Source organism: Trichophyton benhamiae, assembly GCF_000151125.1.
Source record: "Trichophyton benhamiae CBS 112371 chromosome Unknown Abenha-F-W-21b08.fp109, whole genome shotgun sequence".
NCBI lineage: Eukaryota > Fungi > Ascomycota > Eurotiomycetes > Onygenales > Arthrodermataceae > Trichophyton > Trichophyton benhamiae.
The window spans coordinates 1-14,705 of NW_003315096.1; the positions used below are offsets into that span (position 1 = coordinate 1).

Here is a 14,705-nt window from a genome sequence, read left to right on the forward strand (position 1 = left end):
GATTAAGGCTTCCCTAGGAGTTCGAGCTAATATTATAAATATTATTATAGTTTCCTATAAATTTCTTAAAGTAGAGTCTATTAAGATCTATTTAAGAATAAGGAGTACTTATTAAAAAGGTATAAAAGCTTAGAAGAAGTTTAAAACTAGTAGTTTATAGTAATAAAACTTCATTAAGTAAGTTCCTAGAGACTCTAGTCGAGAAATAAATAATTAGTACTAAGATAACTATAATTAGAAATAAGAGTAATATTACTAAAATTAAAAAAACTCTAGAATTTATAGCTAAGACTTAGTTTAATATAGAAATTATCTAAAAAAATATTATAGCTTCTTAAAAGGCTATTATAAAAAATATAGTAGTAAAAATATTTTAGAATCCTATATAATATAAGAAGATATACTAACTATAGATATATAGTTCCTAGATAAAAATATTAGAGCTTTAATTAAGAAAGTTAGTACTCTTAGTATAAAGATTAAGTATAGTTTTAGTTATATTATTAAGATACTTAATATAAGGAATAAAAGATATATTTAGGTATATCTATATTTCTAGAAAAAGAATAATATATAAAAAAGAAATTAACTTAATATATAGAAGTATACTATCTTAAAGGTTAATAATAACTAAACCTCTATCTATATTACTTTGAAGAAGCCTAAATTATTAATTAAAATCTTTTAAGAATCTCTAACTCCTATTAGTTATTAGAATAATAATAGTTTAATTAATTATATAAAGTAAGTAATTTAGTAGCCTATATTCTAGTCTCTATAGGAGTTTTTAATCTCTCTAGATCTATTAGTCGCTATAAGTAAGAAATATAGATAGTCGGAAGTTAAGAAATTAGAAATTAAAATAAAGGGAGACGAAGTATAAGTAAGATTTAAATTTAAGAGATTTTTATATTAAGTAGTTAGTTATAAAAGCTATTATAGTACTAAATTAAAAAAAAAATATATCTTTTCTTAATATAGTATATCTATAATATTCTTAGTAGCTACTATATTAATATCGTTATTAGTTAGTATCGGTACCCTATCGGTACTTATTAGTGTTCGCTACTATGTCTCTACGGAAGATAGTAGTGCCGCAAAACATACTTTATCCGCTATGGTTCCACACTGGTGGGGAACCAACGCCTTATGCAGCCAATCATTCACCGGCTCGCCCGCCAGGCAACCATCCTAAGCGCCTGCCTTCCCCTTTAAGAAGCCCGCCCTCCTGGCCCCCCGCGTCCTTCTGCTCTCGCTTCCTCCTTGCAACCTCATCTGCTGTCCGTCGACTGCTTCCTCCGGTTTCCATCTCCTAGAGACGAGAAGATACTCGCACTTGCTCTCTCTCCTCCGTACAAGCAGCCATATCTATTGACTTGACAATCTAATAAGCGACAGGGTTTACTAGTTCAACTTTACTACCGATAACTTCTGTGGTACACGCCTAGGTGGAGATGGCAGCGACACGTCGAAAAGCGGCTCATGATCTCGACAAAATACCTTCAGATGAAGGTGAATGGCGTGCCGCAGCACAGAAATATGGACTCCAGAGCCGTAATCTCGAGGACTTGTGTAAGAATGGTACGTCTTTTTTAGTTAACCGACTAGTTAACTAGTCGGTTAAACCGCGTTTCATCGAAATGCCAGAGCACTTAATAAAATCAGTGACGAAGTTTCCACAACATCTGTTAATTACTATTCTTATAGGGAACTTCTCAGCATCCACAGTTCCAACAGAGGCATTCCTTACACTTCGTTGCATTTGGCCTAAAAAGAAAGACCACAAGCACGCCTTGGCTTACATTTCCAACCTAGAGCACTTTTTTAGCTGGGACAACGTGGATGACGCTAAGAAATTGACGGATAACAAGCTGTTAGGACTTGATAAGCTCACCATCCTATATCAGATAATATGTCCTCCAAAACAATCCTTGCAGCGCACCCCTCCTGAGTTCTCTGGAACGCTGTCGGATGGCTTAGGCCCCTTCGCTTTGCTTATCCCCATCTACAACCAACTTCAAGACAGACGACCTCAAACCCCACCTAGCGTGTTTTACCCAGAAAATGCTCCCAGAGGACAGTTATTCTTTGATGCTTTGCAACACCATGGTCACCAGGCACCCACAAGCCCAACTCGCTACGGCGCTGCGGTGGAGGATATTACTATAGAAGATATCCAAATGACAGGCATCGACATCGGGAGCTTTAGTAGCTCCCTCCCTGAGGACGCCTCGTCTCTAGCCGAACACTCCGTAGTTAGCGTGCCAATTGACGAGCCTCCTCCCCGCACACCGACGGAGACCCTCGTCACGGATTTCGCGGTTATCCTTCTGGGGGGGTTAGCTAGTCTTGTGCAGCCCCTGGGCTATAAACCCCTGTGTATGGCGAACTCTTTCGAGACAACATACGAATTTGGCCCCCTAAACAACGTAATAAACCCACTGGATAAGGTCAAGTTTCGGGCTCGTATTGATGGTAGCATTCCATTCAGCGTTTCTCCGGGCAAGGACCTTCGTGAAGCCATTATTTTCGAAGCTAAACGAGCGCCCCGTGTTGAGGGGATAAATGAGGTCCCTGTTCTTGCACAACAGTCAATGGAACATGCAGCTTACATTTGGAACCGTCACAAGGAGGACACAACGGTATATTCCTCCTGCAGCCGTGCTACTGCCTCTTAAGAATTCACTGCTAATAAAAGATCTATTTTAGTGGAGAAACTCTGCGCAGACATACCATAGTTTTATGGTAGCCCAGGACCACCTCAGCTTCCACATCAGCATTGGGACGTATGATCACAGATATCTTGACTACATCTTTGCATCAAATAGTCGAAGAGTTATCCCAGTCCAAGGGAACATCCCATTTCTCCAAATCCAGGAGCTTGGGCCATTTGATACGGAAGATAATGATCATTTGGCCCGATTTCTACAGATAATTCTGTCGTTTATTCTTTCTCAGCTAGAAAAAACGCCAGCAGCAGCTATCTTCAAAAACGCCCTTCGCTAAGCGTGGCCCCCGGTAACTAGTTATCGAATTCCATGTGAAACAATTTACCAAAATCTCCATTCGGCTCAATTGATTGGATTCTCAAACAAATCAGAAGTATCGGGGTGCGAGGCACGCCTTATTCTTTTTGGTAAACTCGTAAATAGCTATTTTTGACCGGTGGTTCATGCTTTATCAACAGTTAACTTTGTTAACTAGGCAGTTCACTGGAGTTACCTGTTAACTTGGTATTAAGGTTTAACTAACTAGTCAGCCAAGACATTGACGGCTCAAACCTTCTTGTAAATATATTGTGGGCGTAGTGAGGTCTCGATGTGATTCTATAGATGTCATTTATCGTAATGCTAATGTACAAGGACAATATCCAGTAGTAACCAAACCCATATGAGCTGAGATCAAGCTGCATATCTAGGTTAAGCAGGCCCTTTCCTATTTTTTTTTTCCCTTTTCGTCTCCTTGAAGGGAATAATTCCACCTGTCCGCTGTCTATTACCCACAAAGGAATGGCCTTGATGAAAACGAATAGAAAAAAAATAATAATAAATTCAACACGAGAGTAACTCCGACCGATGCGTAAGGACCAAGACGGGGGGGATCGCGGTAGAGGGGAGGATGAATATAAATATCACAGGGTATGTAAATGGAAACAGGGGCTTCTATATAGGTAATTCAATGCGTATGGGGGGGAAAAGGGTTAGTCTTCATCTTCCCGAGTCGTCTTGTCGGCCTTCTCCGGTTCGCTAAGCTCTTTGGTCCAAAGCTGGTTAATAGCGTGTCGGTCAACACTACCAAACACTATATCGAATACTTCTGAGTACCAGCTGGCAGCGTGACCTTCTATTCCCTCCTTGATGTTCTAATTGACAACGCGTAAAGTTAGTCAAGGTTCAAAAAATAATCATCCATCGTAAAGGAACATACCTGAGGGAGTTCTAGCCAATCAGACATATTGTCTGCTGGGAATATAATAGTTTTAGCTCCTGCCCGACGAGCAGCCACGGTCTTCTCACGGAGACCGCCTATCCGCAAGACCTTCCCGGTCACAGTAAGTTCACCGGTCATGGCAATAGTAGGATCAACGGGCCTGTTAAGGGCAAGCGAAAGAAGAGCAGTTGCCATGGTAATACCAGCAGAAGGACCTATAAAAGATATCAGCAGCTGCTAGAAACGGACAGCATAGAGAAAAACAGATCTGGGACGTACCATCTTTCTGAACAGCGCCCTCGGGGCAATGCAAATGAAGCCTCGCCTTGTCAAAAAATCTATTATCTGGGAACTCTTTCGCCATAAGAGATTTCGCGAAAGAGTATGCAATCACCGTAGATTCCTTCATGACGCTCATCAAGTTACCAGTTTGTTCAAAGCCGGGTCGGGATGTTGATGTTAGCGCAGATTGCAAAATCGATTCCACGTATAATGCAGCACCGCCCATGCTTGTCCATGCCAGTCCCATTGCAACACCTGGAGGAGTGGTATCATAGAGTCTATCCGAAGTGAAAACAGGTGGTCCAACGTAATCCTTCAGGTTGTCCTTCCCAATGGAGACGTGGACATCTGGTGGAACTTGAACAGCTTCTAGCCTTGGAGCCTCCCGGGGTTGCTCAGTAGACTCCGTTGCAGCATCCGCTTCCCGCTTCGCAGCATTTTCTTGTTCTGCCCGCACTTCTTCTCTAACTTTACTTTCCTCTGAAGGTTCTTCTTCTGGTAGACGTTGGATAATTTTCAATGCCGCTTTCCTGTATACTTTCTCAATCTGCTTCTTGAGATTGCGCACACCACTTTCACGGCAGTATGATTTTATTAGCTCCTCAATGCCTTCCTTTTCAAGGATCACATCCACGTCCTTTAAACCGCTGACCTCTTTGGCTGCCGGGGCAAGGTATCGCTCTGCAATGGCCATCTTCTCATCGGCAACATAGCCGGAGAGTTCAATCAGCTCCATTCGGTCTAGCAAGGGACGTGGAATGGTGTCTGTCATGTTGGCAGTACAAACGAAAAGAACCTTAGAGAGATCCACGGGAATATCCATATAGTGATCGAGGAAAGATGAATTTTGTTCCGGGTCAAGCAGCTCGAGCAGCGCTGATGCTGGGTCTCCCTGGTGTCCTCTTCCGATTTTATCGACTTCATCAATGAGTATCAGGGGGTTTTCTGTTTGACATTTTTTGAGAGCTTGGATAATCCGACCGGGAAGAGCTCCAACGTAGGTCCTACGGTGGCCCTTGATCTCAGCCACATCAGTCAAGCCACCAACACTGAATCGATAGTATTCTCGGTTCAGGGCTCGAGCTATTGACTTTCCAATACTCGTCTTTCCAACACCAGGGGGCCCAACAAAACAAAGGATTTTTCCTTCGACTGTTCCGCGCAATTTTCCGACAGCAATGAATTCGAGAATTCGGTCTTTGACGTCCTTTAGCCCATAATGGTCTTCGTCCAGGACTTTCATGGCATTCTTAATACCGAAATTCTCCTCGCTTCGTTTCCCCCATGGTATCTGTGTTATCCAGTCTAGATAGTTTCTGGTGACATTAAACTCTGACGCAGCAGGTTCCAGGTGTGCGAGTTTATTCAACTCTTCATCAAACACTTTCCGCACAACATCAGGCATGGCGAGCTTCTCGGCTTTCTCCTTGAACTTCTCCACAAGCTTGTCCTTCCCATCAGACTCGATACCAAGTTCCCGCCGAATACCTTTCATTTGCTCCATTAGCCAGTATTCCCGTTGGCGTTTTTGTATCTTGGCTTCGACATCCTTTGAGATCTTAGACTGAAGTTGGGCGTTCATCAATTCTTTTTTCAAAACAACCAAAGCTTTGGACAGGCGCTCCTCGACATTCATCGTTTCTAGGACGTCCTGTAACTCTTTAATTTCACCAGCAGAAACGGCAGCGGCGAAGTCCGCTAGTTTAGCAGGCTCTTCTATCACATTTCCAGCCGACTGACTCATGGAAAAGGTCGAGATTTGATCGCGAAATAGGGGGTTTAGGTTTGCAACGTCCTTGAATACGTTGACTATCTCACTAGTCACCGCACGTATGACTGGACTCTTTTTGTCCATGGGCTCTTCGACCAGGTTGTCCACATTTACTATGCTCACAGGATATTTTCGCAAGAAGGCCGATGGTTCATATAGGGCTGTTTCCTTTGTAGCTTGCTCAGCAGCTCCCTCTTCAAAACTTGCCACAACGTCGCCTTGCTTCTCGGCTGATGAGTCTTTCGATGCTTCCTGGCTACCAGCCTCTTTCACTAAGCTATCACGAGACGGGAGAATAGAGGTCATCTTAATCCTTCGGTGGGGATACAAGACAGCTGTAAGGCCACTCTCATCTCCGTGGACGGGGAAAGCACTCGTAATTTGTGCAAATACACCAACATCATGAACCTCGTCTATGTTGTCAATGACGTCCTTATCCGCTGCTTCATCCTTGAACAAGAAAGCTCCCACGTAGGGTTGCCCTCGCTTCATCATCTCTTGTATGGCAGCCACAACGTTCGGATCTTTGATCGTGATGGCTTTATAAAATCCGGGAAACAGAGGTCGTCGAGCAATCGGGATCGCCATCACTTGAGGATATACATCCGGTATAGTTGGCTTCTGGAGAGCCTTTTCAGAAGAGCCCTTTCTTCCTCTCCTTCCTCCATCACTGCCTCCGCTACCCGAGCTACCTCCAGCTCCAGCTCCAGCTCCAGCTCCCTGGCTTGGTCTCGAGTCCGACTTGCCTTCTGAAGGCGGGATTGGGCTCGGTTCATCTGACTTATTCTTCCCTTCTGTCGGTTCCTCCGGCTTAATCTTCTCTTCGCGCTCAGTTTCCGCCTCGTCTTTCTTCGGTTGCGGTGGAGAAGGCTTCTCTTTTCGCCGGGCTGGAGTCGAGGAGAGGCCGCGCGATAGTTGTAGCCGGGAAGCTTGAATATCTGAATGCGAGAATGCGATCTGTCTGAACCGAGGATTGTAAGCCCTGTATCGGATATCCTGGGAGCTCCGGCGAAGGGCTGCTCTCAATGGAAGGCTCATGCCCCGAAACATCCTCTCAGCAACGTCGTCTAAGCGAAAGAAGAGAAAGAGACCGAGCTGTTAACGAACGATGGCCAAATTAAATATAATACAAGCAGTAATAAACAACACTCCGCACAGCCCGTCAAAGACCGCCAATTCCCCAAGCTGACGAGAAAAAAGTGAACAAGATAGAAGCAAGACCAAAATGCTCGAGATTTGCCCGGTAGGTTGGCTCGTTTTCGTCTGATTAGTCATCAAAGCTGGAGAAAATATTTTGCCGAAGTCCCGAGAAACTTTTTTTTTTTCTTGAACCTTCGAAGGGAAGACGCATACGACGAAGAAAACGCAGAAGACGCAGGAACAGCTTCTCTTCTCAGTGGTATATACAATTGATATAGCTGATCTCTCTTATAAATCGCTTCTCTATGAGTATCCCTGCTCCTGGGCTGCCGCTTGCAGCCTCAGTTCCCTGCCGTTTGCTGCGGACATCGCGCCCATACAGAAGTCAATGTCTGGACATCAACCGTCATGTACAGTCACGACCCTACCAGACGGATTCCAAGGTGCGGAATAACCAGAGGCCTGCTATTAGATCGAAGAATACGCAGTCATTGAACCAATCAACAAGAGTAAGCTAGTGTTATTCCACAAGGTGAAAGGGGAAACCGAGCTGACAAAGTTCTATAGAAATTTCATGCGACGGCTCCCGCTTCAGCAGCGAAAAACCCTTACAGCGTTCTGGGAGTTGGGAAGGATGCATCGGCCTCGGAAATTAAACGAGCATACTATGGGCTGGCAAAGAAGTTCCACCCCGATACAAACAAAGATCCCGGCGCCAAAGACAAATTTGCCGAAGCCCAAACCGCCTACGAGACACTATCTGACCCTGAGAAGAAAAAGGCCTATGATACGTACGGGTCTGCTGCATTCGATCAGAATGGCGGGTTCAACCCTGGCGCTGCTAGTGGTGGGCCATTTGGAGGGGCGGGAGGCTTCCATGGCTTTGGCGGCTTCGGAAGCGGTGGCGGCTTTGGAGGAGGTTTCACTGCGGATATAAATTTCGACGACATCTTTGGTGCCTTTGCTAAAGCTACTGGCCGCAACCCACGCGGGCACGGATCACCTTTCTCCAGCGTTGCGGTTGGAGACGACATCGAGGTTCAGGCGAATATCTCGTTCATGGAGTCAGCCAAGGGAACGACCAAGGAAATTAACATCACACCGTTGGTTACATGCAATTCATGCAAGGGAGAAGGATTGAAAGATGGTAAGAAACGATCACGCTGTAGCACTTGTGGAGGCACTGGTGCACAGATCCATGTCATCCAGGGCTTCCAGATGCAGAGCACATGTGGAGCGTGCAATGGAACCGGGTCCTCGATACCCAGGGGGTCTGAATGCAACACATGTAGCGGAGGAGGTGTTGTTCGAGAACGAAGAACCGTCAAAGTTGATATTCCCGGTGGTGTCGAGGATGGGATGAGGCTGCGGGTTAATGGTGAAGGCGATGCCCCGATGGCAGAGCCAGGAACTCGAACGCAGCGAGGAAACCTCTATGTCTTCATCAGGGTTGCCGCTGACCGCAGATTCAACCGTTCCGGGTCGGATGTACTATATACTGCCGCCATACCTCTCACAACCGCCCTACTTGGAGGCGAAGTCACGGTTCCGACACTGGACGGGGAAGCTAAAGTTAGAGTTGGCACCGGAACGGGAACTGGTGATAAGATTACCTTGCCTGGGATGGGTATGCGGAAGCTTGGTGGGCGGAGAGCAGGTAATGGTGACTTGAAGGTAGAATTCAAGGTCACCATGCCGAGATCATTGACTCCCAACCAGCGAACAATCCTTGAAGTACTTGCAGACGAGATGGGAGACAAGACTGCGAAACGAATTATGAATGTCAACAACATGAAGCCTGATGGGTAAGAAAGCCAGCTATGTGCGTCTCTGTCATTCAAACCAAGCTAACGTGTTTCTCAGTTCTTCGAACAAGACTTCTACCGACAAGGCAGATAACACACAAAAGGGTCAGGGGTTCATCAAGTCCGCCTGGGACAAGCTGATGAACCATCGCAACCCATGTTCCAGCTCAAGCAAAGGGTCCTCAGACTCTGCTGATAAAAAGGGGCCCGAGACACAGTCGGATCAGCACAAGGAGTCCGACCAGCCTAATGAGTCCAAAAAGGCATCAGGATCTGGCTAATTGATAGACGACTGCGTTACCGTCTGCAGCCCTTTTGTCCGATTTGATTTTCCATCTCTTTCTCATACATAGCGTTGGGCGAGGTGTACCTTTTTGCATAACCTGATTTTAACTCCTTTTTCCCTTTCCTGTACATTATGTTTTCTATATAAACACCCCCCGACCACCCTATAACAAAACTCATTTGAACGGGCATCTTACAAGTGATTCCGCCGGCTTGTTTCTCGTCTTTTTGTTTTTTGCACTCTTCACTCTTCATTCTCGATGGACGTTACTCTTTCATCTTGTTGTCACCCTCTACTACTACTTAGATCTCACTTTACACCTTACGGCCTATGCTTTGCCTTGAAGACTCTCTAGCCTCTCAGTCCACAAAATGGTCTGTCTTCTGGGCTATCTAGGGACAATCAGAATCCGGGGAGTGCCAGGCTGTGGTGCAGAGTAGGCGCAAGTATGGTGAGTGTCATCTTTCATCATGACTATGTGGGATGTAACTAACACGTCTCCTCAGATTTTACTGCGTCTACCATCTTCAATGAAAGAAGATCTCAACCTCTACGGTCGAGCTGACGAATTTGACTTGCCCACAGCCCTTACCCAGCAAGCCGTGAGAAGACGGATGCATCCCCTGGGCTAGTCCGGACATCACCACGCCAGAAGCCGCTTAAAACGAGAGAAGCATCACTTTGGATATACATACTTATTCACACGTCTGGCTACCGTCTCGTAGCCGCCGAGACAGCGAGTAACTAGCAGCCGTCGATCCATGCTCTGGCCAGGCCTGAGATCCTCGGCCAGCATTATAACCCTCTAGACACGGCGGGCAAACTAACTGTGGGATCACCAACAAGCACCGATTCTACGACTATGGCTTCTTGCTGGACCGTCAGCACCCCCGACAGCGAGGAAGTTCGTCTGCTGTTGAGTTCTTCGAGGAGCGAGATGATGTATGTATCTATGTTTCCAAGCACTTTTAACCATCTATTTCACCGGGGAGTCTAGTCCTTTCTGGAGAGGACATGGAATATGCTGTATGATAGTGATAGCTCTTATCCCATCTCCCCTCGTCCGCTGTGTGCCTGTTCTTCCTCCAGACAAGTATAATATATCAATGTAACTGCATCTATATGTACTCCGTCCATCTAGGCTTTCTGATGCTCTGCCAGGCTGAAACAGCCCTCCAGCCAATCTGTGACGGCAGCGCAGCATCTCAGGCCTACCGAGCGGATGCCATACTTTCAGCAGCAAGGATCCCGCTGTGATAGTGGCGCCAGTAGAGTGTGAAGGCCAGGATCTCTCGAGAGTCGCGATGGAGACTCCAGAGCAGTCGCGGCAGCGGTCCGCTGGCGATAACCAGTCCAGCCTGCGCATCATGCGAATGGCATCAGTAGCATCCTGAGATCCCGCCAGGCCATCCAGCAGAAGAGAGAAGAAGAAGAAAAAGAAACGAGCCGAAGTTCTTCAGGCAGCTCGATTCTTCGTTGCCGCCGTCTCCATGATAGGCTCGCCGGTCGACGTGCATCCATCCTTCTTGCAACTTCTTCCATGCACCATCGCCATCATCGCCCTCACACATATAACTAGTTAACTCTCTGACTGACTGACTGACTGACTGACGCCGGCAAGGTCGCTACCAGCACGCCGTCTGCATCGCTCTTCCGCCAGGACGCCCGCCAGCCCATCAGGCAGGCATCACGACCCGCCAGCGCATGCCCGCCCGCCGCTGACCAGACCCAGGCCCTTGGTTATTAGTTATCTCTTCGGTGACGACACCAGCTAGTTAACTAGTTAGTGACATCGCTCCCCCACATCCTCCGCCGAGGGCGCCCGCACTACGAGCCCAACGCAGCCAGCAGAGAACCCCGTCGCATCGTCGTGCACGATACTCGAGCTGCTCGACAACTGTCGCGGTGCATAGGCTTCGTCTAGGAGCAGGTCTGTCGTCCGCTGGGGGGAGAGAGTGCTGCCTCCTGCGGCCGCCAAATCCGCCACGATGGTGCAGTCTCCCATGATATCGTGTCCTCTCAAGCAAACGGCCGAGATAGACTGGATCGCTCCGCTCAAGGGATATATCAGGCAGACCTACGGTGATGACCCGGATCGGTACTCGGAGGAGTGCGCGACTTTGAACAGGCTGCGGCAGGACATGAGAGGCGCCGGCAAGGACAGCGCTTCTGGGAGAGACCTGCTCTACCGGTACTACGGGCAGCTAGAGCTGCTGGATCTCCGTTTTCCCGTTGACGAGAATCATATCAAGATATCTTTTACCTGGTATGGCTTCCTTGGTTTTTTTGAATTTTTTTTTTTTTTTTTGGACTATATTATTTTCATTTCTACCAAGACCTGTATATGGCTGACCGGGTGTTGAATTGCAATCTAGGTACGATGCCTTCACACACAAGGCAACCTCGCAGTACTCCCTGGCCTACGAGAAGGCCTCCATCATATTCAACATCTCCGCCGTCCTATCCTGCCATGCTGCCAACCAAAACCGTGCCGAGGACACTGGGCTCAAGACCGCATACCACTCATTCCAGGCCTCTGCTGGCATGTTCACCTACATCAATGACAACTTCCTGCATGCTCCTTCGACCGATTTGAGCCGGGATACGGTTAAGACGATGATATCCATCACCCTTGCTCAGGCACAGGAAGTATTTTTAGAGAAACAGATCGCTGACGGGAAGAAGCCGGGCTTCCTAGCCAAACTAGCCAGCCATGCTGCTCATCTGTTCACCCAGGCTGCCGAAGGTGTGCAGGAAAACGTTACCAAAGGCATATTTGAGAAAGTATGGTGGATTTTGACTTCTGCAAAGGCGTCACATATGTCCTCCCTAGCTTGCTACTACCAGGCCATGGCTGACGAGGAGGGTGGAATGCATGGAGTGGCCATTGCAAGGCTACAGATAGCTGAGAAGGCTTCAACGGCCGCAATCAACATGGCAAAGTCGTTCCCGTCATCCGTACCCTCTGGCTCTAATCTTACGTCTGAAAACGGAATGGTGCTGTTGGACATGGTACGACGGCAGCTGGCTACCGTTCAGGAAAAACTGCCTTCAATGAGGAAAGATAACGATTTCATCTATCACCAGCAAGTTCCAGCGGAGGCATCAGTCTCCCCTGTTGCGAAGCTCCCCGCTGCAAAGGCTATACCCGTTAGTGAACTGTACCAAGGCCAGGATATCCAGCGGATAATTGGACCGGACATATTCCAACGAATAGTTCCAATGTCTGTTACCGAGTCCGCAAGTTTGTACGACGAAGAGAAGGCTAAGCTTGTCCGGGCCGAGACAGAAAAGGTTGAAGCAGCCAACGGAGAAATGGCTGCCAGTCTAGACTACTTGAAACTACCTGGTAGCTTAAATATACTCAAGGGGGGGCTGGACGACCAGTTGACTGCGGATGAAGAGTTCAGAACTTGGTGTGAAGAAGTCTCTTGTCAAGAGCCGTTCAGAGGTACTCTTGAGGATCTACAGGATGATAAGTCCTCGTTGCTTTCCACTCTGGAGCAGTGTACCAAACAGCTAGACACCGAGGAGAGCGTGTGCGAGAAAATGCGCTCCAAATACGGCGCGGACTGGACGCAGCAGCCAAGTTCGCGCCTTACATCGACCCTGCGATCAGATATTAGAAGCTACCGTGAGACCATTGATGAAGCCAGTTCGAGTGACTCCCAGCTCCTGGTTACTCTGCGGCAACATGAGTCCGACTTTGAGGAAATGCGTGCAGCTGGAGAGGCCGGTGAGGCAGACATTCTCTTCCAGAAGGCGCTCATTGCAGCTGGCTCGAAGCCAGGGAAAAATGGAGCCACCCCAGGAAGCCCGTATAGCAACAGAGCACCAGAGGGAAACCTTTTGGAGGCAGATTATGGGGAAGGAGGCTTATCTGTCGCAGAACAGATTGCAAAAGTTGAAGAACTGCTTCGGAAATTGAACCTCGTCAAGAGGGACAGGATGCAGACTTTGAAGGATCTGAAAGAGAAGGTGAGTAGTCTATCAATCGGAGTAGTTATTTTTGCTATAATGAACATCATTTAACAGCATCAACAGGTTCACAATGACGATATCTCCAATGTTCTTATTCTCAACAAGAAGGCAATCGCAAACCAAGAAGACCAGCTCTTCCAAACAGAGTTGGAAAAGTTCAGACCTCATCAAAACCGGCTGCTCCAGGCAAATCACAAACAAAGTGGCCTTATGAAGGAGCTAGCCAAGGTATACGGAGATCTGTTACAGGACAAGCGGGTGAGGGCGGAGAAGTCAAAGTACGAAGTCCTCACCAAGCAGCGCAACACGGTTATATCCAAGTACAGAAAAGCCCATAAAGCGTTTAACGAACTTCTCAACGGCTTAAGCCAGGCACAAGCATTCTACATGCAGATGCGGGACACAATCGACAACCTGCAGCAGAACGTCGAGACCTTCCTCAACAACCGGCGGTCCGAGGGAGCCCAGCTGCTCAGCCAAATCGAGCGGGATAAAGCTGCCCAAGCATCGGGCCATGAAGAACGTGAACGAGACAAGCTGAAGAACCTGATGGAGCGGCTGTCAGTCGACCCAGCGTCTTCGTCATCTACTCCACCACCTCCTGCACCCAAACGGGCAACTAACACAGCGAAATCACCTACCCACTCTGGCCTGCCACCACAGCAACCTCCAACCCGATCCCCTATCACTGCCCAATATCCCCCCTCCACTTCAACCGGTTACCCACCCGTTGCCTACCCAAGCGGCAATGGTATCTCACCCACCGAAGGCTACGGCTCCCAACAGCCGTACACCCAGCACATGAACCCAGAAGCATACAACCCGATGGCCTACCTATATCAACAACCACCGACTTCACCTCCTCCGCTGCAACAGTATTATGCCAGCCCACCCTCGTATGGTGGCTATCCAGGTTCACCACCCATACCTCAACCCCAGATCCCACCAAGCCATACCCCTCAATATCTACCGCAGGGCTACGTGCCTCCGCCGCCGCCACCACGCCACTCCCCAGTACAATATAACTCACCTGGCCAGGGGCAAGGGGGCTATCAGCAACCCACCAGTAACTATCCTCCCAGCCAGCCATCCCATCGCGCAAACCAGCCTTCCCAGTCCCAAAATCAAAATGATCCGTGGGCAGGACTGAATGCATGGAAGTAAGAGTGCAGTGCAAAGCAAGTAGTGGCGCGAAAACACGAATTGAATGAAAAATAACCAAGAAAAAAAAAAGGGCTAAGACAGAATATATGGAATCCAGGCTCGGGCCACCCAGAGAATCAACCTGGGAAAATGGACGGAGTAAGGTCTATTTTTTTAGGATTGAATTACACCTTCTTGCTACTTATATACTTCTCCTATATAAAATTTTTTCTGCATCTATCCATCTCGAAATAGCATTCCGTTTAAAGTCGATATATTTTCGTCTTACGTTTATATAAAAGGGAGAGAGGCAGTAGACGGGAGATATAGAATCACGCAATGACAAGTTCGTTTCCTGCCTTTTTGT

General features: G+C 47.5%; 4 protein-coding genes across 4 annotated transcripts; 3 read left to right on the forward strand and 1 right to left on the reverse strand.

Moving 5' to 3' along the window:
- Nucleotides 1–1,454: 1,454 nt before the first annotated feature.
- Nucleotides 1,455–3,006, forward strand: ARB_01103 (uncharacterized protein; the record flags this gene model as incomplete). Its single annotated transcript, XM_003012444.1, has 3 exons — nucleotides 1,455–1,581; nucleotides 1,708–2,642; nucleotides 2,710–3,006. The coding sequence occupies 3 exons, from the start codon at nucleotides 1,455–1,457 to the stop codon at nucleotides 3,004–3,006; spliced, it is 1,359 nt and encodes a 452-aa protein (XP_003012490.1).
- Nucleotides 3,007–3,700: 694 nt separating this feature from the next.
- ARB_01104 (uncharacterized protein) lies at nucleotides 3,701–7,021 on the reverse strand (the record flags this gene model as incomplete). The annotated part of the gene is made up of 3 exons (XM_003012445.1): nucleotides 3,701–3,862; nucleotides 3,928–4,145; nucleotides 4,210–7,021. 3 exons carry the CDS (start codon nucleotides 7,019–7,021, stop codon nucleotides 3,701–3,703), a joined length of 3,192 nt encoding a protein of 1,063 aa, XP_003012491.1.
- Nucleotides 7,022–7,208: 187 nt separating this feature from the next.
- Nucleotides 7,209–9,209, forward strand: ARB_01105 (uncharacterized protein; the record flags this gene model as incomplete). Its single annotated transcript, XM_003012446.1, has 4 exons — nucleotides 7,209–7,226; nucleotides 7,353–7,566; nucleotides 7,719–8,928; nucleotides 8,987–9,209. The coding sequence occupies 4 exons, from the start codon at nucleotides 7,209–7,211 to the stop codon at nucleotides 9,207–9,209; spliced, it is 1,665 nt and encodes a 554-aa protein (XP_003012492.1).
- A 1,993-nt stretch (nucleotides 9,210–11,202) lies between these two features.
- Nucleotides 11,203–14,359, forward strand: ARB_01106 (uncharacterized protein; the record flags this gene model as incomplete). The annotated part of the gene is made up of 3 exons (XM_003012447.1): nucleotides 11,203–11,480; nucleotides 11,590–13,192; nucleotides 13,250–14,359. 3 exons carry the CDS (start codon nucleotides 11,203–11,205, stop codon nucleotides 14,357–14,359), a joined length of 2,991 nt encoding a protein of 996 aa, XP_003012493.1.
- Nucleotides 14,360–14,705: the final 346 nt, after the last annotated feature.